Source organism: Nelusetta ayraudi, unplaced genomic scaffold (assembly GCF_046127955.1).
Source record: "Nelusetta ayraudi isolate G7.1 ecotype Tasmania unplaced genomic scaffold, CSIRO-AGI_Nayr_v1 ptg000004l, whole genome shotgun sequence".
Lineage (NCBI taxonomy): Eukaryota > Metazoa > Chordata > Actinopteri > Tetraodontiformes > Monacanthidae > Nelusetta > Nelusetta ayraudi.
Window position 1 is genome coordinate 320008 of NW_027466054.1, and position 24993 is coordinate 345000.

A 24993-nucleotide genomic window follows, 5' to 3' on the forward strand; every position below is an offset into this window, starting at 1 on the left:
TCTAAGCTCAGGTCTGATGTGTGATATTATCCTGTGCTGAGGCTGCTGCCGTGTCTGACTCTGACCTCCTCTTACCTACTCTGGTCCTCCTGCAGAAACTCCACTCCAGGATCCTGGACCTGTCGGCCGCCGACCTACTGCTGGAGCCGGAGAGGAGTAAGGCCTTCCTGCTGTCCAGGAGCTCTGATTGGCCGGCCAGCCTGGTGAGTTCAGCAGGGTCCATGAGAAACCATTAGAAGATATTAAAGTTACACAGGGTTGTGACCCTGCCCCTCCCTCCCGCCTCTCCTCTACCCCTCCCCCCTCCATCGTTGTCATATTACCAGAAATCATCGATTGTCCTCTTATCTATTATGCATCAGGTCCTGCAGGTCCTTCATCCTCTGACCATCTGAGAAAAAGCAGAAACATTTATTACTATCAAACTTTCTGAACGTGATTGAAATCATATGATATTATTAATGATCATCACTAATTATTGTTATTGCAGGAGCCTAGCTGGAGGCCGTCCTCCGACAGGAAGTGTCTGAGCCAGCTGAGCTTGGCCTCGCCCCCTACCTACCCCCGCAGCAGCTGCAGCAGCAGCGAGCTCTCGCTGTCCAGCGCGTGCAGCGACTTCTCCAGCGGCTCCTACACCTGGAACGATGGCCGCTCCTCTGGGAAGCCGGTGAGACATATCCCACCTCCGTCTTCGTCTCCATCTCCAACTCCGTCTTCGTCTCCATCTCTCTCTCCTTCTCCATCTCCATCTCCACCTCCACCTTCGTTTCCATCTCCACCTCCATCTCTGTCTCCATTTCCATCTCTACCTCCATCTCCACCTTCATCTCAATTTCCACCTCCACCTCCACCTCCATCCACCTCCGTTTCCTTCTCCACCTTCCTGTCCACATCTGTCTCCATCTCCACCTTCATGTCCACCTCTGTCTCCATCTCCACCTCCACCTCCGTCTCTACCGCCATCTCCATTTCTACCTCCATCTCCACCTCCATCTCTGTCTCTATCTCCACCTCCACTTCTTTCTCCACCCCAATCTATGTCTCCATCTCCATCTCCACCTCCACCTCCCTCTCATTCCCCGTCTCCGTGAAATAACTCGGTGTCCTCCTGCAGGCATCCCTGACCTGGGAGAAGAGGCTCAGCCTGGGCTCCTCGGCTCCTGGGAACATCTGTGGGCCCCCTGAGGAGCAACAGCAGCAACAGCAGCAGCAGCAGCAGCAGCCACCCACCAGGAGGAAGGAGAGCCACATCCTGGAGGGCCTAAGGAAGCTGCAGAGGAGGAAGCAGCGCAGCTCCTCGGCCTCCTCCAGGGTCTACAAGGACTGCATGAACTCCAACGAAGGCATCTACTCTCTGGGGCTGAAGAGCGCCACCAAGGGGACCACCGCCGCTACCAGGGGACGGAGCAACAACAAACTGGGACTGTACGACTCAGATGACGCCGACGATGAGCTGGTGCAGGGCAGCGCAGCAGGAGAGCAGGACGTCCCCACCAGGGATGGCTGGTGCTCCTCCCTCTGCAGCTGGGCGGGGCCTGCGGACTCTGGCTCCGCCCCCCTTGCACCACTGCCGCCGCCCAAGGACGACGGCCCTGAGGAGCTCCTGAGCTTCATCAACAGCTTCCTACCTGAGGGCGGCCGAACCTCGGCCTTCCGCAAGCCCTCCAAACTGACCTCTGACCCCCCCAACCCCGACCGAGAGGCGAGGGAAGAGGAGGAGCCTCATCCCGATATCCAATCAGAGCCAGCCTCCCGGCAGTGGCTGCAGGCTCGCACCCAGTCGGCTGACAGCAGGCCCCGCCCCCTCAGCCTGGTGAGGGCGGTAGGTGAGGAAAGGTGCAGCCAATCAGAGGAGAGCATCCTGGCAATGCTTTACGTGGAGGCGGAGCCAGCAGAGCTGCAGGAGATGGTTCCCGGGGACCGGCCCACTCGGCAGAGGGCGGGAATCAGAGACTCCGCCCCCTCTGCCCTGGAGGCCCCCCCAAGGACCCCCGCTGTTGCCCCTGCTGGTACCCCCCGTAGGAGGCTGACCAGGCCGCTGAGCAGCAGGGGCACCGGCGAGCCTGCCGCTCGCTCTGCCCCCTCCAGGATCCCCGCCAGCGCCAGGCCCTTGGCCCAACCTCCCCGCACGTCTCGGGGGTCCAGCAGCGACCCCCCCCAGGACAGGTCGCCCTGCTCCCCCCCTGCCACCGCCATAACCTCCAGGACCAGCAGGGCGGCGAGCTGGAGGAGCCCTGCTGGTCCCCACCCCACCCCCCAGGGCGAGCAGCCAACCAAAAACCAGCACTGTGACGCCACCGCCGCTGCTAAAGGCAAACTCAGGTCCCCCTCCCCGCCCCCTCCGCCCCCCGGCCGCTCCACCTCCCTCCTGGTCAAACCCCACCAGCAGCTCAGGGCCCCTCCACCCGGCCCCCCCGGCAGGGCCCCGCCCCCCAGCTATCACACCTCCCTCCTGCCCAGCCTGCAGGCCACGCTGCCCATCAGGGACAAGGAGCCCCCGCGGACCAATCAGCAGCCCCACAGGTCGCCAGCGGCGGGGGCGGCAGCCAAGGGCGGAGCCAGACGGAGCACCAAGTCAGTCTACGCTGCCCCCCCTCCTCCTTCCCCTCCCCCTGACACTGCCCACACCCCCACCAGGACCCCAAAGAACGTCCCACCCCCGTACAGCGCCCTCCGCTGCTCGGCCTCGGCCTTCACTGCTAAGAGGGGGCCGGCCAACCAGGACCCGGCCCCGCCTCCGATGCCAGGTGGCCCCACCCCCAACACGCCGGAGAGGGCGGGCAAGAGCCGCATCCCCATGGGCTTCAAGGCCTTCCTCAAGGCCCCGCCTACCTGCAGGAGCGGCGCCGCCCCTCCTGGCAAGCAGGAGAAGGACCATTTCAACTCGGTGTCCCGGGAGAGCGTGACTTTCGACCCCTGTGGCCCCCAGGGGTTGTCGACCTCCGCTACCGCAAGGACCACCGGGGGGCGGGACCAGGAGGAGGGGGAGGGGCCAGAGGAGGGGGGTGGGGCCCAGCTCAGCAGCCAGATGTTCTGCAGGCCGGCCCACCCGAAGCCCGTTCTGGGCTTGACAGGGGCCAAGGCCCGCAGCCAGAGCTTCAGCTCCACCCCCCACCCCCACCAGCACCACCAACCCCCACCACCTGCTGGCGAGGGTTCTCAGGTCCGAACTCGAACCCACATCATCACCACCTCAGGGGAGCGAGGGGGGGCTGGCTCATTGACCCGCCACAGCTCCCTGGAGGTCCCTGCCCCCACATCCTCCACTGGCCCCAACCACAGCCCAAACCACTCCCCCAGGACCAGGCTCAGCCACTACGGCGGCATGACGGCGCCCTCCGCTGGACACGGCGGGTTAAGCAACCTGGTTCACAAAGCCAAGGTCTCTACCCACCCCTTCCAGGCTACACCCCCCACCTCTAGCCACACCCCCCCGCACCAGAGTGCTGACGGCCAATTGGATGGCAGCCCCGAGGTCAACCCATCGGCCCGCTCCATCGAGGAGAAGGTGATGCTAGGCATCAAGGAGAACGTCCAGAAGAAGCAGGAAAACCAGGAGAAGGTGGCGCTGGGCGAGGCCCGGACCAGGACCAGGACAGCCCCTTCGCTGGCCAACTGGTTTGGCCTCCGCCGAAGCAAGCTGCCCGCCCTCGGAGGCAAGAAGGCGGCCGAGGCCTCCAGGCCCAAAGAGGAGAAGAAGGAGGAGCAGAAGACGAGCCCGGTGGGAGTCAAGACCGACAGGAGGAAGGAGAAGGAGAAGAACCAGGAGGCCCTGCTGGAGGTCAACAACAAGCTGAGCTCCATCATGGACCATTGCAACAACCACATGGGCCACATCGCCAACCACATCCACACCTCCACTGCCTTCATGGGCAAAGAGCAGCTGGTCCGGGAGCTGCTGGGCAGGTGGGTCTGGGTCTTCTCAGGTTTCTCTGGGTCCTCTGGATCTTTAGTTTCCTCAGGTTCCTCTGGTCCTCTGGTCCTCTGGTTCCCCAAGACCTCTGGTTCCTCAGGTTCCTCTGGACCTCTGGTTCCTCTGGTTCCCCAAGACCTCTGGTTCATCTGGTCCTCTGGTTCCTCTGGTTTCCCAAGATATCTAGATTCTTCTGAATCCTCTGATTCCTCAGAATCTTTAGGTTTCTATGGTTTCTCCAGTTCCTCTGGTTGCTCCAGTTCTGCTGAGCCTCCACTACGCTGTAATGTTTGGAGGACAGTAGATCCATTATGATGGAGAGTTCACAAATCACACAGCCACAGGGTTCTGGCTTGGTCCTGCTGACACACACACACACACACACACACACACACACACACACACACTCTGACAGGGAGCTGATGAAGATGTTGTCTGTCCTCTCAGGGCCACGGTGAAGAGCAGCTGTGTGTCTCCTCCTGCGATGCCTGCAGCTAGAAAACACTGTGAGATGAAGGAGATGTGCTGCGATACAGCTGTGAGTAGAGCGCACACACACAAACACACACAGACCGCCCCCGGGGCTGCTATTGATGGTGGCTGTGTGTTGTTGTTGTTGTCGGAGCTGCACAGTCTCTTGCTGAGCGCCGTGTCGGACACAGTGAGAGCGGCTGTATGTTCGGATTATTGATGAGCCGGCCGCCTTCAGTCTTTATTAGCTGTCAGTCACTGCAGGGGAGTGATGAATTAGCCATTAGCCGCTAACACTGCGAAGTGCTAATCCTCTGCTGCTGCTGCTGTTGCTAAGGAGGAGGTGCATGATGATGGTCATAATGAAGCTGTAGGTGATAAAGAAGAAGAAGATGATGGTGATGATGAAGAAGATGATGAAGAAGACGATTATGATGGTTTTGATGGTGTTGGTGATGATGATGATGGTGGTGGTGGTAGTGGTGATGGTGGTGGTGGTGATGATGATGATGATGATGATGATGATGATGATGATGATGATGATGATCACAGCTCTGTTCAGGTCTAATGCTTCCTCTCCCTTTCCCTCCGCCTCCTTCTCATCCTGATGTGTTCAAGACCCTCATCATGGGCCAGAAGATCCAGCTGCGGGACGGTGAGGAGGTCCCAGACTCGTCCTGTCAGGACCATATGATGGGTGAGTCCACCTGCTGCACCTCCGCCAGCTCTCCTGGCTGCTCCTGGCCACAGCATGCAGACAACTGAGGAGCATTCAGATGTTGATTATAAATGCAGAAGAATCAGGTTTTAGTCACAGTTACACTACAGTTGGAGCTGCAGGAAGTGACGACTGGATCAACATCTTGTTGGAAGTGGGTGGGGCCTGGACCTCAGCCACACACACACATGCACGCTCGCTGCTGCCTGATGTTTTCATGATGTTCTCTGAGGACCCTTGGACTTTTCACCTCTCTTCTCTTCTCCCCCAATGGTTGTTACTGACCGCGCCACCCCACCCCGCCCCCCTTTTCCTCACTCACAGACCCCCTCCTCACCCACACCTCCTTCCCCTGCATGTGACTCCTCCTTCGCCTCCTCCTGTTCCTTGCGCCTCCCTGCTCCTCCAAGAGCTCCTCACACCTTCTCCTCTCCTCCTCTCCTGCTGTGGCTCCAGGCTGTCAGACCAGGACCCTGGACAGCGGCATTGGTACCTTCCCCCTCCCCGACTCCCACCACGCTCCCAGGCCGGAGGCCGTCTCCTCACCCTCCACCTCCCCTTCGCACCCGGACCCGGATTCCCCCCAACCCCACGTCAAAGTGCCTTCCCCCCCACCCGTGTCCTGCCCGCAGCCCCGCCCCACCATAGGCCACTCCCACTCTGAGCCCAGCGTGACCGGCAGCCAGCAGGCCCCGCCCACTGCCACCTGTCCAGGTGAGTTTAACTCCTGCTATCTGATTAGTCCGGTCCTGCCAATCAGAACAGAAATAACATTATCTTAGCGTGGCCACGTGTTTGTGTGTCTAGTGGGTTTTCCTAGTGCTGGCTCTGCTAACATTCGCTTAGTGTGGCCACAGTGTGTGTGTTTCCAGTGGGTTTTCTAGCGCTAGCTATGCTAACATCATCTTAGCTTGCCCATGGTGTCTGCCCAGTGTATCCTAGAGCTAGCTCCGCTAACATAATCTTAGCGTGGCCACGATGTGTGTGCCCTGTTGGATGCTCTGCCCTCTCAGAGTCGTTTTCTCAACCTCCAGACGCCATCAGGACCAAAAGATGGAGCCTGGCATTGTCGCGCAGCGGTGCTGAGGACCAACACCAACACAAGGTGCCAGAGAAGAAGAAGAAGAAGACGCAGGCGAAGGAGCTGGAGTCTGTACGTACTTTATGCTGCTTCACCTGACACTGCTGGGGTCGTCTGAGGTCCACTCACCTGCCACTTCCTGACCTGTCTGTACCTGTGCTCAGTTGTGCACATACTCAGGTAGCAGCAGCAGCAATAGCAGTGACACAGAGGCCGAAGCTCCGCCCATGGCCTCGCCTCCTCCTCCTCTTCTTCACAGGAAGCTCATGATGATGAGCAGGAGCCTCTCAGGTCTGCTCAAACATGTCCGCTTCCCCAACAAGCAGCCCTGCCTGCTCCTGACTCCTCCCACCTGACTCATGTCTCCGCCCCCTCCCCCTCCTCCACCCATCCAATCACAGCCGAGGACGAGCGGGACACGCTGAAGAGACAAAGCCGGGAGGCCACGCCCTCCATCATGGAGCTATACCAGCAGGACGTGGCAGAGGGCACACTGAGTGTGAGTCTCACACACACACACACCCACACTGGCGTATCTCGTTTGTCTTTTCCATCTGAACTTTATTTTGTCTTTTGCAATTTTTTTTTGGTAGAAAACAGCAGTAAATTGCCTTCGATTGTCTCTCCTGCCCTGGTGTCAGCAGAATTAGTATTTAACACTGCTGAATGACAAACGACGCGCAGGCAGCGTGAAATGACCTGCATTAAACACAAACACGCACACACACACACACAGTACAGCCTCATACACTGCAGAATGCTATCATATTTTTCATTTCTGGTTGACTATAGTGTTTGTGTGTGTGTGTGTGTGTGTCTGTGTGTGTGTCTGTCAACTGATAGCATGCACAGGCACACACTCACTCCAGAATACTGTCAATATTGTGTTATTTCTGCCTGACTAGTGTGTGTGTGTGTGTTTGTGTCTGTGTGTGTTGCAATGTTGTGATCAGCGTCATCCACTGGATGCTAGCTAGCGAGCCGCTACTGAGCAACATGTTAGCTAGGCTAAGCTTGTGCTCGGCAGTCATGTGACCAAACTTGTACAGGAAGTGGTCTTAAGGTTCACCCAAAGACCCTGTCCTCTTCTCAGCTCACCTGTGTGGCTCCACCCCCCCGCTGATGGGGGTGGGGCCTTTGTGTTCTTAATAACCTCTCAGTGAGGAAGGCATGTGAGTGATGTTGAAGCCGTTGCAGCTCCCGTCACCGGCCCCTCACGGCCGGAACCGGCCGCCATTCATCATCCTGACAGCGGCTGACACCGCCCCCACCCCCATCCCGTTTCCCCCATCTCCCCACCATAACCCCCTGCCCCGCCCCCTCCTCCTGCCACTCGCTGCCTGCTTCCTGTCTGCTTCAGGTTTCCTGGATTTTTATATTGAGTAAACATGATGTCGCAGAGGAAGCAGCTGCTGCAGAGAGTCTTGTGTGCGGGGGAAAATGAAATAAAACTCGCTCTATATGTTAATGTTGTTGGGAGTGGAGGAGGGCGGGGCGCACTGCCACTGTCCTGCGGCTAGGGGGCGATGTGTGAGATGGACCACAGCAATGATGACACGGAGCGTTTGAAAAATTCCCTCCTTAGAAACACTGATAAGAATTGGTCCGAAATTGTGCTCATACAAGAGTGGCCAGCAGGGGGTGATGACACAGTGTTCTGCCAGCTGGTGTGTGTGTGTGTGTGTGTTTGTGTGTGTGTGCGTGCGTGCGTGCGTGCGGTTCATTTACCCTGCCACTTGTGAACAAACGAGGCATCATACACGTGGTGCTCCTCCGAGGGGCGCTGTGGCCCCTAATAGCTGACGCTCTTTCTGTCTTCTCCTGCAGAAGGAGATGGTGGCCGTCGCTGGGCGCGACTTCTCTGCTGGTTGCTGAGGAGCTTCTTCTTCTTCTTTTTCACCTCTGACCTCTGACCAACGGTACGAACTTTGACCTTTGACCCTCCTCACCAAGCACTTAGAGGGGGCACCCCCTCACCTTTCTACCACCCCTCCTGGAGGAGGCAGGGCACAAAGCCAACGTGGGACCTGGACCTCAGGTGGTCCATTTCACTGTGACAGACCAGCCCAGAACCTTCTGCTGGGCCAAAACCATGTTTACCTGCAACTTCCTGCTGGAGGGTCACCTGACATCACTCCCCTTCCTCCCCTCCCGTATGAGGCCCACTTTCATGACAGACACTGAACAGCAGGTGGCGCGCACCCAGTCTGAATCTGCCACCTTTTACTGTAGGTTGGAAAGAAACGTACGCTTCCTGATTGACCTTCTGGTTGACTTCCTGCTTTACCTCCTGCTTTACTTCCTTATTTATTTCCTGGTTAATCTTTAAGGTGTTGTGTCATCCACTGGACCCGCCCACAGCTTCCTGTCGTCCTTTATAGTTTATTTCAGTTGGGTGAAACGGGTCGTAACAGTCAGCATCTCCTTTAATAGAATGAATGAAGAGGTCATTTTCTTTTGGCTTCAGCACCACGAGTGGCCACTAGGTCAAACAAACTGTATCAGCTGTAAAAAGAAAATTAATTCCGATGCTAAATTATCAATTTTCGTTGTAAAAGTGCTGCATTTAGATCTGCGATACAAAAAACTTTAATATGCAACGCGAGGAGGACTTAGCTTCGGTGCTAGCATCGGCGCTGCTAGTATTGGAGCTAGTAGCTCAGCTCAGGGATGAAACTGGAGCGACATCGCTCGCCACTCCAGGCGTCGTCCTCACGCGCACCAGTGTTATGCAAAAAAACAAAAAACAAAAAAGCCAGAGTGGGCCAATCAGCAGCAGTGTGTCAGAGGTGGGGTGAGTGGGGGGAGGGGCATGGCCAACGTGTGGCGCTAATCAGCAGGGTGGGGCCAACTGAACTGTGCTGTGTGTGTACCTAAGTGTGAGTGTTTGGTACTGTAACGCTCCACCTGATCTCACCTTCCTGTCTGCAGCCCAGCAGCGTGACCTGATGCATTGATATTATTAGTATTATTATTATTATTATTATTATTATTATTATTATTATTGTTATTGTTATTGTTATTGTTGTTGTTCTGATTATTATTGTTATTACGACTTTGTGCAATTCCGTCTGCTACATCAGACCTTAATGCTCTATTTTATGTAACTATTTCCTAAATAAAGAAGAGAGTCTACTTTCTATGTGTGTGTGTGTGTGTGTGTGTGTGTGTGTATTTAACGGCCGGCGCGCTTCCTGAAGACGTCGTCCAACGCTTCTTGCGGGGTACGTCCGGCGTCACGTGACTCAGACTCCGACACCCCCCCCCCCCCCCCCCCGCTCCTCCCCACCACCACCACCACCACCCCCCCGACCCCGACCCCCTCCTCGGCAGTCAGTGGGCGGGGCCTCGGCAACTCCGCCGCTCCGCTTCTCCTCGCGACTGTGGCAGCGCGTCCACCGGCCGGACAGGATGCGTCTCGCGCGGCTGCTTGCGCTGCTCGGAGCCCTCGTGCACGCCGGTAGGTCCCTATCCTTCGCGCACGCGATTTTCGGTCCGTTAATTCACGTTTCTTTCCAGGATGTTTTTGTTTATGTAATAAACAATAATAATCTGCTGAAATGTTTTAATTTTGTTTTTGTTTGTTTCTTGTTGGACGTTTTGGAATCAGCAGGGGGTTTTGTTTCTGTTCACAACCTGCTGCTGAAGTTCATTGAATTCAGTGAGGAGTCACGGTGAAAGTGGGAGCTGCTGCAGGGCATGGTGCGTGTGAGTGAGTGTGTGCGTGTGTGTGTGTGTGTGCGTGAGATGCTGGTAAGTTCCTCTGTCCTTCTGCTGCTGTTACTGGATGGAGGGATGGTGGCTGGTGATGAAGGGTGGAGGAGTGACGGTGGTGTGACTTTGCTGCTGGTTCTGAGGTCCTGCGGTGGACCTCCTGGATCAGACCAGAGACTAGAGCTGAGGTCTTCACATCATTATAGCTGCTTGATCAGAAACAATAAACCCTGAGTGACAGAAGGGATTCTGGGTGGACCTGGTAGTGTGTGTGTGTGTGTGTGTGTGTGTGTGTGTGTGTGTGTGTGTGTGTGTGTGTGTGTGTGTGTGTGTGTGTGTGTGGATGGATCTTTGTGTGTGTGTGTTCAAGTTCTCTGATGCAGTAGTAGGTGCTCAGACTGATCAGGATCAGCTCTCTGACTTGTGAGAAGCCTGAAGGCACCGCTGAGATGCTGTTTTTGCTGCTGCTGCTCCTCACAGCCTGTTGGTGTCCATCCCTCAGACGTGTGTTGATGCTCTCAGATGGTCAGTCCTGACAGCAACAGCTCGATGTGGAGTTGTAGAAGAAGAAAAAGTTCCCGGAGGCAGAAGCACTCATATATATATATATATTTATACATAAAGCAGGTCTCCACCGATGCTGCTGTTCCACCTCCCTCCCTGCAGGAGGCAGCCTCCAGATCCAGTGTTACCAGTGCGAGGAGACAGCGCAGCACGACTGTTCCACACCGGAGTTCGTGGTCAACTGCACGGCCAATGTCCAGGACACGTGTCAGAAGGAGGTTCTGGTCAAGGCCGACGGTGAGGAGCTGGGGTCGGGTTGCACGCTGATGACATCACAGCGGCGCTTTATCACTTTTCAGATAGAGCTGCAATGCACTAGTGCGTGAACAAATGCAATGCAATGAGTGCGGGGCCTGAACACGGCTGCTGGTGCTCGTCCCCTGTGCAGGGATCCGCCACCGCAAGGCGTGCGCCTCGTCGGGGGCATGTCTCATTGCTTCCTCCGGTTACCAGCAGTTCTGCACCGGTCGGCTCAACTCGGTCTGCATCTCCTGCTGCAACACGCCGCTCTGCAACGGCCCCCGCAGGAAACGCCCCGCCGTCTCGTGGGCCGCGCCCACCGCACAGGCCCCGCCTCGGCTGCTGCTGCTGCTGGTTGCTGCCGGCCTCCCGACGTTACTGACGTAACACAAGTAACACACACACACACAAACACACGTTTTTACATCAGCAAGTCAAGTGTAGAACTAAATTAGCTTGTACTAGATTAGCCTAGCATAACATAAAACTGAATGTTTAAGTCATGTTTAAGTAACACACACACTGTTTATGCACCAGCGAGTGTGGTTGAATTGCAGAAATATATTAGCTTAGCTTAGACTAGCCTAGCATAGCGTAAAACATCTCGGAAATGATCACACCCATGCTAAATGTTCAGAAATGCTGCCTATATTTAAGACCCAAACTGTTCGTGTGTGTGTGTGTGTGTGTGTGTGTGTGTGTGTGTGTGTGTGTGTGTGTGTGTGTGTGTGTGTGTGTGTGTGTGGACTCATCAGCACCATCTCGACCTTCTGACTCCGCATCACCACGCGGACGCCTGCTCGGCTACAGCCTCTTGTTGGAACCAACTCCCGACTGACTACTTCCTGTTTTTCGGTTGTCTGGCTGTGATTTTGGAGGGAAGCAGGTTTGGAGATCACACCGACGTCACGGTGGACGACGCAATGGTGAACGCTGAGACTGCCGCCTCCGCCGCAGGCGCCCCGCTCAGCCTCCCCATGACATCTTGTGGAAGCTGCGGCAGAGAGTGGCTGCTTGGAGCATTTTAGCATTTTACCCTGAAAATGGACAGTTTCACCTTGTGTTCCTTTACACAACTGCAGCAGGACGTTTGTGACTCTCTGCCCACTGTGCTCCTGCAGACAACCAGTTTGTGACACTGAATCAAGAGAAAATGCCTGATAAAGTAAAACTGTGTCAGTCTGAATGCTGCTGCACTTCCTGAAGGAGACACTAGGTGGCAGCACTACTGGGTATTGTTTGTCTCTTCCTCTGGACTGTACAGATGAATATTCATGCAGTTAACACAACTGAACTGTGTTTCTATGATTTGACATGTTACCACGACCTAATGACGTCACTTCCTCTTCAAAAAATACTTATGTGATGACATCTTTATTCTTCAACTTGAAATTGTCCTTTTACTGTAAATGTACCGTTCAGACAGCGCAGCGCGCTAAACCGGATATTCACTGTTGGTAAGTGAAAACGTTTTGAGGTGTCGATGGCATGTGGGCGGAGCCTGGACTGACACTGCGTTCTGACGTCCTGTAAATAAAGTTTTGGAACTGTCTGCTGGATTCTATCACCGGCAGAACACATCAGTCCATCTATTCGGTCGCCAGTTTTTCTGTAACCCCCTCCTCCACTCCTAACTGATGACAGCAAAGAGTCGACTAAAAAAGTAGGAGAGAGACTGTGAGATTCTGGTTCGGAAGGGCCAAATCTCGAACAGTGGGGCTCTGCTACCATCTGGTGGCGAGATACTGACGCTGTACGCTGTAGGTGATTTCAGAGGATGGCGAACTACATCATATTCACAGATTAATTATTAACAGGATTAGTTGTACTTTCATTCAAAGGTTGGACAAACTGCAAATTGGAAAAAAAAAAAAAAATAGAATTATTGACAAACAAGGTCATGTCATGTTGTATTATCCTGACTCTATTAATGTCTACATTAGAATAAAATAAAATAATAAAAATGATAAGTAGTTGTATCATTCATTCATTCATTCATTCATTCTTTCTTTCATTCATTCATTCATTCATTCATTCCACACACCCACTGCAGCGATAATCGTTCTCGTCCACACGAGGGCAGCATGGCGCCGTCAGAAGGTGCTGACTCACATGAAGAAAACTGCCGGAACCCGGAAGCGCTACGGGAACGGCCGCGACTACTGCCTCTCATTCAGGCTGCGGCGGCTCTTACCGGCTCTGGTTGGATATTTAGCGGCACCGGGAGTGCGGAACGTTTCGCGAGGGACAGATTAGACGCCCGCTAACATGGCAGGTCGGCTTCCGGCTTGTGTGGTGGACTGCGGCACCGGGTGAGCGACGGAGAGCGGCGGCTAGTTAGCGTTAGCCTGCCGTCCAGTGAACACACCAGTGGCTGTCAGGGACCCAGTTAACGCCCCGTTTAGCTGATTAGCATCAGAAATGCTAGCAGCGATTGGCCCCGAAGCAAAATACATTGCTCCGATAATTTCTGTGCAGTCCTGCGGTGGTTTATCGTCTGTGCATTTTACCCCTAAGGTCCAGCAGTAGCTGTTAGCTGCTGCTAGCTAGCTAGCTGCTTGGGCGAACGCTACTTCCTGTACATTGTCAGCTGAGTTCAGATCCGAGAACAGAGTGAATCAGCTGTGACTAAGGTCTGCTCCCCGCTGCAGGTACACAAAGCTCGGCTATGCAGGAAACACAGAGCCGCAGTTCATCATTCCATCGTGTGAGTAGAGACGCTGATGTTTCACTGTGATTTGAAGAACCTACACAGTCATTTGGATTCACCGTGGCGTGGCGTTATTATTATTACAGATGTTGGAAAATGGCATTGAAATGTATTTTCATTTATTTACTGTATTTATTGACCTGATGTTGCAAATCAATCAACTGATCTGAACAATGATCCGCTGATGTCTTTAGTTGTCAGACTTTTAATTGTTATTATTATTATTATTATTATTATTATTATTATTATTATTATTAGTAGTAGTAGTATCATTATTATGTTGATTGTCTGCAGGCATTGCCATCAAAGAGTCGGCGAAGGTGGGCGACCAGGCTCAGCGCAGGATGATGAGGGGCGTGGACGACCTGGACTTCTTCATCGGGGATGAGGCCATCGACAAGCCGTCGTATGCCACCAAGGTAGATAGGGGTCGCCCTGCCCTCACGCTGGGCCCAGGTCGCACAGAAAGACGGACAGACAGACAGACTGATGTTTGTGAACTTCCTGCTGTGCAGTGGCCCATCCGTCATGGCATCATTGAGGACTGGGACCTGATGGAGAGGTTCATGGAGCAGGTCATCTTCAAGTATCTGCGGGCAGAGCCTGAAGACCACTACTTCCTGTTGGTGAGTGCTGCCTTCCTGTTGGCTCAGCCAGTAACCAGCCACCTTCTGTGTGAGTTTCGGCGCTGAGGTCGTGTGTGTGTGTGTGTGTGTGTGTGTGTGTGTGTGTGTGTGTGTGTGTGTGTGTGTGTGTGTGTGTGTGTGTGTGTGTGTGTGTGTGTGTGTGTGTTGCAGACAGAGCCCCCGCTCAACACGCCGGAGAACCGCGAATACACAGCTGAGATCATGTTTGAGTCCTTTAACGTGCCGGGACTGTACATTGCCGTCCAGGTGAGTCTCGCCACCATTATTGCCCCCCCCCCCCCCCCCCCCAAAACCTTCACCACCCATCCCAAGACTCAGACTCTAGGTGTGTGTGTGCTTGGCAGGCTGTCCTTGCGCTGGCTGCCTCCTGGACGTCCCGGCAGGTGGGCGAGCGCACGCTAACGGGCACCGTCATCGACAGCGGTGACGGGGTCACGCACGTCATCCCGGTGGTGAGTTTTATTATATTACTGTTATTGTAGCCACGACCGGGCTGAGGGAGGAAGGGGGAGTGAAAAGACAATAGAAAGTGAGGGGCGGGAGGGGACAAATTTACAGAGAGAGCAACTGGCAACAATATACAATACTGTGTCATTAAGAAAACAGATACGTGTATTCATTTGCAACAAATAAGCAACAAATAATGAGCGCCACTTCCTGTCCCCCGTCCCTCCCTCCCTCTGTAACCTCTCTCCCCGCCCCACCCTGTGTGTTCCAGGCTGAGGGCTATGTCATCGGCAGCTGCATCAAGCACATCCCCATCGCCGGCCGTGACATCACCTACTTCACCCAGCAGCTGCTGAGGGAGCGGGAGGTGGGCATCCCCCCGGAGCAGTCGCTGGAGACCGCCAAGGCCGTCAAGGTACACTGAACCTTACTGTCATCCAGGTAGGGACAGAGTGGACACAGGCTCAGGGCAGAGAGTAAATGTAAAGTGCAACAGATAAGAGATACATAGTGTTAAATTCTCCTGCAGAGTTATTTAGAAGAATATAAAGCTACATGTGTGAAATGGAAGTAGACAAAAAACAATTATGGTAGAAGCAGGAAGTGACAACACAACACAACTGATTGTTTTAGTTCAGTTTAGAGCTAAGAAAGTTTATATTGGCTCAACTAAATCAAATCCTGAAAAAATATGTAAAATAAAAAACTCTTTTACATACTCAGCCTGGCCACTAGAGGGCAGCGCCCCTCCATATGCCGACAGAGGCCAAGCATCACCGTGTTCTCCCTGCTTGCCGTCCCTACAGGAGCGTTTCAGCTACGTGTGTCCCGACCTGGTGAAGGAGTTCAACAAGTACGACTCGGACGGCAGCAAGTGGATCAAACAGTACACAGGCGTCAACGCCGTCACCAAGAAGGAGTTCACCATCGACGTGGGCTACGAGCGCTTCTTAGGACCCGAGATCTTCTTCCACCCGGAGGTACACAGCGCTGTCTGCTTCCTGTCTGCTTCCTGCACACAATGGCTGTGTCTCAATTCAGGGTCTGCATCCTTTGTCCTGCTCCGTTGGCCGCTTCCTTAGAAGGACCTGGCCGACCAAAGACTCGCCTCCCCGCCAACCAAATGGGACGGTTTAGACTTCGCCGTATTTCCTGGTTGCGTCACTGCCGTTCCCTGCTGCTGGCCAATCCTGGAAGTGACCTTTTCAGAGCATCAAGCTAAACATTACTCAGCATTAACAGTCACATATTTTAACTGAATTTTGGGGTTTTGTTTTCACATACGGTTGCGTTCAAAATAATAGCAGTCCAACATGACTAACCAGATCAGTCACTGTTTTTGGTATAAATCATGTTATTACATGGGAAATAATTTGCCAGTAGGTGTAGAGTCAGAGAAACCAACAGACCCAACATTCATGAGATGAATGCTTCTGAGTCTGTGTAATTGAATAATTAAGTGAAAGGGGCATTGTTCAAAATAATAGCAGCGTGGAGTTCAATCAGTGAGGTCATTCATTATGTGAAGAACCAGGTGTCATTCAGGTGGCCCTCATTTAAGGATCAAGCCAGCACATGTTGTACATGCAATTCTCTCTGAAAGCCTGATGAGAAAGATGGGTCGTGCCAGACATTGTTCAGAAGAACAGCGTGCTTTAATTTAAAACATTGATTGGAGAGGGGAAAACATATAAAGAAGTGCAGAAAGTGATGGGCTGCTCCGCTAAAATGATCTCCAATGCTTTAAAATGAAAAGCCAAACCAGAGAGAAAACCAGAGAGATGTGGAAGAAAACGGAAAACGATAGCCAGAATGGCAAAGACTCAGCCAATGATCAGCTCCAGGGAGATCAGAGCTGCTCTGAAGTTACCTGTGAGCACTGTGACAATTAGAAGATGCTTGTGTGAGGCCAAATATATCGGCAAGAAGCCCCCGCAAAGTCCCCCAGTTAAACAAAAAAGAAAAAAGATGTGCTGGAGAGGATACAATTTACCAATGAACATATGGACTGGCCTAAAGAGAAATGGAGAAACATTTTGTGGACTGATGAAAATAAGGTGGTTCTTTTTGGGTCCAAGGGCCGCACACAGTTTGTCAGACGACCCCGAAACACTGAATTCAAGCCACAGTACACTCTGAAGATAGTGAAGCATGGTGGTACAAGCATCACAATATGTTTCTCTTACTATGGTATCGGGCGTATTTATCGCATACCAGGGATCATGGATCAATTTGCTTATTTCAAAATACTTGAAGAGGTCATGCTGCCTTATGCTAACGAGGAAATGCCCTTGAAATGGGTGTTTCAACAAGACAACGACTTCAAACACACCAGTAAGCGAGCAGCATCTTGCTTCCAGACCAACAAAATGAAGGTTGTGGAGTGGCCAGCCCAATCCCTGGACCTTAATCCAATAGACAACTTGTGGGGTGACATCAAAAATGCTATTTCTTTTTTATATATATATATATATATATATATCGCGTTGGATACATGTTTCTCATGAGGCAATCATAATTTTTTATTTATTTTTTCTCCTTATGTCATACAGGTACAGGAAATATAATTCAATTAAATTGGAAAACATTTATATATAATAGTAATAAAGAAAATGAATGAATAAAAATGAAAATAATAAATACATAAACAAAAACAGAACAAAACAAACAAAATAAAAAATAATAAAATAAAGTAAAAAAATAAAAATAAAAAAAATTAATAGATGAAGTGTGACAATATGACGTGTCATTACACAGCTTGGGAGAAAGTGTTGATAGGCTCCGTAGAAAGGATAGCATCACTGGTCAGGGTCAGACAGGAATTTGCATCTATCTGCGGGTGGAGTCCAAAGTTACTGCATTGACATTTTACGATGTTATCTTCACACTGAAACACTGGTTTCTCTCATGGCCTTCATGTATTTCAGTACAGGTTCCCATACTTTATCAAAAATTCCCAGTCTGCCTGCATTTTTATATCTTAGTTCCTCCATGCATAGGGACTCGCTGAGATCCCTCATCCACATTTCGATAGTAGGTACATTATCTGTCTTCCAGTGTCTCAAAATAAGCCTTTTAGCCAGGATGGTACCAAAACACAGAGGCTGTTGTACGGATATTGAGGTGTTAGAGTATGGAGTTGAGTTTCCCGCCAAAAATGCTATTTCTGAGGCAAAACCAAGAAATGCAGAGGAATTGTGGAAGGTTGTCAAATCATCCTGGCCTGGAATTCCAGTTTACAGGTGCCAGAAGGTGGTCGACTCCATGCAGCACAGATGTGAAGCAGTGTCCAGTGTCCCCAATGAATTCAAATAAAAAGGATTTTGAGCTTAACTCACGTTTTTAAAAAAAAACACTATTATTTTGAACACAACTGTATATGGCATTGAATGTTCAAATAAGTCAAAATCCTTTGGTAAAAACATAATATTTTTTGTGAAATTTGAATACTTATTTTGATAAGTTGTGTCTTTGCCAGTAGATGCCGCCTTTTCAGCTGACTTCCCAGGATCCCAGGATGCATTGCAGCAGCACGCAAAGCATCCTAGGATACGGGAAGCCGCGAAGGATAGTAGCGGTGCATCCTCCAACTCGTCTAAAAGGAGTGCACATTTGAAGGGCGGATTAGGAACAGTCTTCCAATTGGGACAGGCCTTCGCGCAGTGTTATGACATAACTGGCCTTCAAATGCAGGCTTCGAAGGCTGCAGAACCTGAATTGAGACACAGCCTTTCTCTCAAATTTCTGTCCGCTTCCTGTCTCCTTCCTATCCGCTTCCTATCTGCTTTCTGTCTGCTTCCTGTCCAGTGCCTGTCTGCTACCTGCCCACTTTCTGTCCACTTCCTGTCTGTATTTCTGCTTCCTGTCCACTTCTTGTCAACTTACTGTCTGCTTCCTATCCACTTTCTGTCAACTTCCTTTTTGCTTCCTGTCCACTTTCTGTCAATTTTGTCTGCTTCCTGTCCATTCCCTGTCTACTTCCTGTCTACTTCCTGTCCACTTCCTGTCCACTTCCTGTCAACTTTCTGTCCACTTTCTGTCTGCTTTTTTTCACGTCCTGTCAACTTTCCGTCTGCTTCCTGTCTGCTGCCTGTCCACTTTCTGGCCACTTCCTTCTCTGCATCTCTGCTTCCTGTCCATTTCCTGTCTTCCTGCCAACTTTCTGTCTGCGTCCTGTCCATTTCCTGTCTTCCTGCCAACTTCCTGTCTGCATTTCTGTTCGCGTCCTGTCCACTTTCTGCCCACTTCTTACTTCTTACTTTCTGTCTGGTTCCTGTCCTCTTCTTGTATGCTTCTCGTCCACTTCCTGTCAGCTGACCCCACCTCTGTCCCCGCCCCCAGTTTGCCAACCCTGACTTCACCCAGCCCATCTCAGAGGTTGTGGACGAGGTCATCCAGAACTGCCCCATCGACGTCCGGCGCCCACTCTACAAGGTACGGTGGACCCGCCCCCCTCTCATCCTGATTGGTCGGCAGGTGTTACACTGACCCCTCCCCAACCCCCCGCAGAACATTGTGCTCTCCGGAGGCTCCACCATGTTCAGGGACTTCGGCCGGCGGCTGCAGAGGGACCTGAAGAGGACGGTGGATGCCCGGCTCAAGATGAGCGAGGAGCTGAGCGGCGGCAAGCTCAAGGTGAGGGTGGTAGTGGGGCGGAGTCACGGCGCTCAGACAGGTTGAGTTCTCACCCCCGGGTCGTCCTGTCTTGTTGCAGCCCAAGCCCATGGATGTGCAGGTCATCACCCACCACATGCAGCGCTACGCTGTCTGGTTCGGAGGATCCATGCTGGCGTCCACGGTGAGTGTGGGCGGAGTCCGTGCTGCTCTTCCTGCTGGGCAGGAAACAGGGAGTGGTGACATAGTGTGTGTGTGTGTGTCTCTGTGTGCGTGTGCGCAGCCGGAGTTCTACCAAGTGTGCCACACCAAGAAGGACTACGAGGAGATCGGGCCCAGCATCTGTCGCCACAACCCCGTCTTCGGTGTCATGTCCTAGGTGGGCGGAGTGGTGGTGGGGAGGGATGGGGGAGGGGGTACGCCCGGCGCCGCCGCCACCACCACCACCACCAGAACCATACACCGGCCGGCGCAGCAGGACTCCCATGAGTCTTTGCACAGACGTTCGGTCCGTCGATTCGGACCGAGCATCGTGGACCAAACTGACCGACCTCGGACGGACGGACATTGTGTTTACTGAGAAATGGGCAGAGCTCAAGTTCAGTGTGCGTGCCTGGTTCTGTCCACTCAAACAGGAAGTGCACCCTCCACCCCTGACCAAGCATACGAGTGTCAATCAAGTTGTTGTTCATCTAATGGGTCCAAACGGTTTTAAAAAAAGAAAAATAAGATTCACTACAATCAGACGGAATGATGGCGGGTCGGGTTCCACTTCCTGTTTTGTTTTTGACATCTCCAAAGTAAAAGTGTACAGCATCTGGATCTCACTTCTGCTCACATCTACTGTAGCTGCTTTTCAATAAACACCTGAAGTTGTTTGGACAGACGGGACGTCTGCGTGATTTATTACTGAGCCAGAATAAGAATGTCACTGCTTTAAAAAACCTGCTTTCAGTCATTTGGAGGTGGGTAAAAAAAAAGTGTGACACACGGTCCAGCGATGGTTAAAATCAGATTTAATGACGAAGCAGCGCATCGTCATGAGGGTCAACTTTGCTCTGAAAACCAATATCAACTAATCAATATCATCAGTTTTAATATTTCCGTCCGTGTCAAGTGATTTCTCTCTGCAGCTATTGGAGAAATCGTTTCACGTCAGCACTGATGACTGATGTTCTTTGACTTTTTATTATTATTTCATGTTCTGGTGCCGTTAATTCCTTAATTTTTGAGTCTGTTGTAGCCAACAACTGACATCACTACTGCTCTTTCCAACGGTTTAATAGTCACTTATGTGTTTTATTTTATTTTCCTTTAATCCATAAATGTCCATTTAAAACTTTTTTGGACATCTGTGCCAAAGTTAAAAGCCAAACGGTTGCAATTCCCAAGTGTTACCACTAGATAGCAGTGTTAAACAGCATGTGTGATTCTTTCGTACACACTTACTGAGTGAGAGAGACAGACAGAGACGTTCTGTTGAATATCTTGTTCCATTTCGTAAAGCAGTTGTTTATCAATCTCCCAGGAGATCATTTTATTTATAACCCTCCTGCTGATGACCAGCAGGGGGCGTCTTTTTGATTTCTGGGTTAGTACTCGTTTTGAGGTCCCAGAGGCCCTGAACGGATCAATCAGCCGCCAGCTTGTCCTCCCGCAGCCCATCTGATTGGACGGCTGCAGCCTCACAGGTGTTGTTCACGTGTGAACAGGAGCGGTGGTGAAATCTGGTTCAAGGTTCCTGATGTCGGAGGAATCTCAGACTGGGGGGAAGGCGGGGGGGTTCTCCGGGGAGCTGTGACGGCAGCATTGACTAATTCTTCCAGGAGGAATCTGGGACAGAATATTCACCCCCAGGCACCGGGGACTGAAGGAAATCTAACAAAAATAATCACGCAGGAGATCCAGAATGTGCAGAAGCTTGCTGCTGCTGCTCAAGTTGAAATAGGTTTTTTGAAGCCACAGCAGCTGAAAGTGGCTAGAATGTGAGATAAATGAGGATGATGGTGAGGGCAGCTGGACTCTCATGAAGGAAGGAAGGAAGGAAGGATTGAAGGAAAGAAGGACAAACTGGCTGCTGAGTTAATTGGCCAGTTGGTCCAGTGGAAAGCTGAATAATGAAGTAGAAGATAAGCAAGAGGAGCACCACGACTCATTAAAACTCTTCACTTAATCGCTGTTGACCCACTGACCTTCTACTTCTCTGAAGGAGCAGACAGGAGGGGAGGAGGAGGGAGAGGAGGAGGAGTCACACTGGAGATGAAAAATTTCTGGAAGTCGACTGGAAGTTGTTGATTCATTTGAAGTACTTCTTTTGTTCTTCTAGTTCCTCTGCCTCTAAAAACAGCCTCTCTGTAATGTCACAAAGGGCCTCTAGCGACCAGAGTCTCAGTCTGCCACTCACTGCGTCTGCTGCTGAAAACAGGCCCTGTGTGATGTCACAAAGGCTCTGCCCTTTTCCTGACACATGGATGCTCTCCAGTGTGTTTTGTCTTTTTCCTAGCAGCAGGCTGTAAAACAGAGGGCTAAGCTGGCCGTGTGTGCTCTTCACAGGCCCCTTCGACATGGTCGTACTCCACACACAGGAAGTGACATCATCATCACCATCGCTGCCATCCTCCTCCTCCTCCTCCTCCTCCCCTCCACCGCCTCACAGCTTGGTAATCAGAGTAATTAGAGTACTGATGGATCTGGGTCGACCGATTTATGAACGACACCATTTTTTTCCCAAGTTGTAAAATCAGAACAGGGATCTACGTGTGTGTGTGTGTGTGTGTGTGTGTGTGTGTGTGTTTACTCTGAATAAAAGGCCACACACACACTCAGACAGACAGGCGGTGGTGGTGGCGTCGCTCTCTCACTCTCACAGAAACCTTTGCAGCTTTTTACTCAGTTTAGTTTGTTTAATTACTTGTTGACTTTGTTGCTGCTGAGACCTGCTGGAGACGCTGGTCTGTCCGTCTCTCTGTCTGTCTGTTTGTCGGGATAGACACCCTGATGGAGCCCGAGCTTCGCTTCTTGGAGGTGAGCTGGTATTTTTACAGCTTTTGATTGGTTCTTAAAGGTGACAGGCAAGGTGTGTGTGTGTGTGTGTGTGTGTGTGTGTGTGTGTGTGTATGGATGATAAAGAAGTGTGTGGCGAACCCAGGGGCTTATGGGGGGAGCAGAGGTGCCCCCTGTGGGAGCTTATTGGTGTGTCGGCTCTCAGTCTGCTGTGTGTGTGTTTTTTTTTTAAAGGGCCCTCGGGAACCCTTTTTGTTGCGTTTCAACCAAGAGAAAAACAAAATTGCAAAAAAGATTTTTATCGGAGCCGTAAAAATGTGAAATGTTGATGAGGATAATAATAGCGGTGAATCTGAAGCTTCCTTGGAGACTCTCTGACGTGATGAAGAGGATTCAGTGGTGAAGAAACAGAGATGAAAGCAACACAAACTGTAGCAGGCAGCAGGCAGCAGGCAGCGCCATCTAGTGGACTGAAAGCTTTTTGTTTTGGCGCCGGCAAAAGGTGACGAGGACTGGATGGGTCTGTCCACGGTTCAGCATCGTCAGCAGCAGCTTCTCTGCCACGGTGTGACTTCGAGGATGTTCTGAGGCCCCATCCCTTTTCAAAAACCCAGGGACCAATGGAAACGCCCCAAGTAATCAGCGGCGGTGACCTCCATTGACCCTGGCAGGTTAGCTCCGCCCCCCCGACAGACACCTTGTTATCTCAACCTGCAACAGTAGGTTAATTAGCTTCAACCCGACCGGTCTGCACTCGTCTGGTCCAGCTCGGACCGGTTTGGACCGGTTCAGGGCCACCTGACCAATCACAATTTGGCATTTATTTCCAAGGCCCTGTTCCCGTTCTGCAGCCTCCATGGATTTTTCCACTGAGGCCAGCAGGGGGCGCCAGCTGCTCCCAGTGTTCCTGTAACTCATCCACACATTGACGCTGCAGCAGAGTGACATCATTGCAGGTAAAATTATCCCTGGAGTGCGTGTGAGGCGTGCAAGGACATTCCCTGTGGGAGGATCACAAACATGCAGGAGAACAAGGAAAACGGGTGAAGGGGGAGGGAGAGGGCAGAGGGGGGTTGCAGGGCCTGACGTTCTGGAAGCAGAGCCATACTGGTGGTAGATGAATTAATGAAGAGCGTCATCAAAGGCTGGAAATTATTTAGATTTCAGCTTTTAATTGGATTGAATTTTTCCCATAATTGACTCGATGGATTTCAGGAAGTGACTTCCAGCTGCGCTTCCTGTTTCCGTATCATCCCCGCGAACATAGCCTATGAGCTGTACTGCAACCGGCCACTGGGGAGGAGGGGCCAATCAGAGGTTTGGACCACAAAGGTTTTAAAAATCAGCCTCTTTTAAAAATTGAAACAGATTTTTTTTTCATTCCGACATTGCATCTGAATGTCCAAGATTATTCACTTAAGTGTAGATAATCTCAAAATGAAACAGCTTTTCCTTTCCTTTCATGGACAGAAGCTCCTCCCTCGCCTGCATAAGACACCGGATATTGACCAGCATTTACAAAATAAATGCCAGAAACGATAATAAAATGCACCTCCGTCCTCCAAAGAGCTGAAACACTGTTGAGCATTTTGACTCTGACGAGTCCGGACGACTCTTACTTTGAAAGGGCCGCCTCGGGAGCAGCATACTCTTCCGGCCGGTGGCTACCGCCAGCCTGACGCCCCTCCGGTCGCTATATGGTCGCGGCGCGGCGGCGTGCAGCGGCACAGCTGCGGAGCCGCGAAGCGACATGACGGCGTCCACAGAGCCCAAGAAGAAGAAGAAGAGCACCAGCACGGAACTCCCGCATGAGGAGGTACTGGGCGCGCGTGCACGCACGCTTCACGCACGCACGCACGCACGCACGCGCTTGCTGCTGATGCTGCTGCAGGTGGGAAAAAAATATCAAAGAGAGCAGGTAATTGTGCTTGTGGGAAGAGTTTAAGAGGAAGCTGCGAGAAGATCACCACATTCCTGCTGCTGCTGCTGCTGCTGCTGCTGCTGCTGCTGCACTGAAGATCCAATGATAATTAATATCATCATCTGCTGCTGCTGAGGACCTCCAGACCAGAAGGTCACACCTGGTGCTGCTCCACCTCATCACTGACAAGGAGCAGCGTTCAGACAGCCAGCAGCCATTCTTCTTCTTCTCACTATCCTGATGTTTCGAGATGATGATGATGGTTCTTCTCCAGGATGAATTGTAACTTTTTATTATTGGTGTCAGTGTGAGGAAGAGAGGGAGAAGGAGGAGGAGGGGGAAGAGGAGTAAAATATTTTCTTCCACCAGGAGGAAAATACCTGATGGCAATTAGCAATTAGTGGCAAGTTCAAACTTGATGAAGCCTCCTCGTTCATAGCTGCTGCCTGCTCCACCGCCCCCTACGGGCGGTCAGCGGTGCTGTACGAGTGGAGAGTGAGAGAGAGGGGGGGAGAGACAGACCTGCGATTTATAGCCAACACACACACACACACACACACACACACACACACACACACACACACACAGTTTTCAGAGTGATGACACACACACACACACACACACACACACACACACACACACACACACACACATTTTTCAGAGTTTCAGAGTGATGACACACACACACACACATAGGGATTATTCTACTTGATGGAGCCTGATGGCAGTAGCTCGGTGTTCAGACACTTAGATCCTCTCCAACAGTAATTACAGCTTGATTACTTTTTTCTGTCTGGATGTAAGTGGCGCTGTAGAGTCACTCTCCTCCACAGTGTGTGTGTGTGTGTGTGTTTGTGTGTGCAGGAGCTGGTGGACGTCAGCCACAGCCAGAGGAACTGGAAGGGCATCACCATCTCCCTGCTGGTCATCGTGGTCGTCTGCTCACTCAT

General features: G+C 51.8%; 4 protein-coding genes across 10 annotated transcripts in view; all 4 read left to right on the forward strand.

Annotated features, from left to right (window-relative positions):
- Positions 1-9318, forward strand: part of LOC142898475 (nck-associated protein 5-like) — a 43799-nt gene extending 34481 nt beyond the window's left edge. For 5 of the 7 annotated variants that reach the window (XM_076041423.1, XM_076041432.1, XM_076041441.1 and 2 more), the window contains 10 exons: positions 96-203; positions 491-667; positions 1115-3906; positions 4361-4451; positions 5003-5081; positions 5559-5816; positions 6116-6255; positions 6348-6474; positions 6585-6682; positions 8011-9318. In XM_076041423.1, the coding sequence (XP_075897538.1) occupies positions 96-203; positions 491-667; positions 1115-3906; positions 4361-4451; positions 5003-5081; positions 5559-5816; positions 6116-6255; positions 6348-6474; positions 6585-6682; positions 8011-8058 (3918 nt within the window). In that variant the 3' untranslated portion in view covers positions 8059-9318. Of the gene's footprint in view, positions 1-95; positions 204-490; positions 668-1114; positions 3907-4360; positions 4452-5002; positions 5082-5426; positions 5817-6115; positions 6256-6347; positions 6475-6584; positions 6683-8010 lie in introns of those variants that run through there. The other 2 variants (XM_076041418.1, XM_076041459.1) reach the window with 2 other exon arrangements.
- A 175-nt stretch (positions 9319-9493) lies between these two features.
- LOC142898518 (ly6/PLAUR domain-containing protein 1-like) lies at positions 9494-11356 on the forward strand. The gene is made up of 3 exons (XM_076041481.1): positions 9494-9643; positions 10564-10698; positions 10850-11356. Exons 1-3 carry the CDS (start codon positions 9595-9597, stop codon positions 11086-11088), a joined length of 423 nt encoding a protein of 140 aa, XP_075897596.1. The 5' UTR covers positions 9494-9594; the 3' UTR covers positions 11089-11356.
- A 1459-nt stretch (positions 11357-12815) lies between these two features.
- Positions 12816-20001, forward strand: LOC142898527 (actin-related protein 3). Its single transcript, XM_076041491.1, has 12 exons — positions 12816-13013; positions 13353-13408; positions 13706-13830; positions 13927-14037; positions 14209-14304; positions 14403-14510; positions 14777-14920; positions 15312-15485; positions 18847-18939; positions 19015-19140; positions 19220-19303; positions 19403-20001. Exons 1-12 carry the CDS (start codon positions 12970-12972, stop codon positions 19496-19498), a joined length of 1257 nt encoding a protein of 418 aa, XP_075897606.1. The 5' UTR covers positions 12816-12969; the 3' UTR covers positions 19499-20001.
- A 3796-nt stretch (positions 20002-23797) lies between these two features.
- Positions 23798-24993, forward strand: part of LOC142898542 (inactive dipeptidyl peptidase 10-like) — an 11915-nt gene continuing 10719 nt past the window's right edge. Inside the window, exons 1-2 of the mRNA XM_076041515.1 lie at positions 23798-23938; positions 24908-24993. The exon at positions 24908-24993 is cut by the window's right edge and continues 29 nt beyond it. Of these exons, the coding sequence (XP_075897630.1) occupies positions 23873-23938; positions 24908-24993 (152 nt within the window). The 5' untranslated portion in view covers positions 23798-23872. The remainder of the gene's footprint in view (positions 23939-24907) is intronic.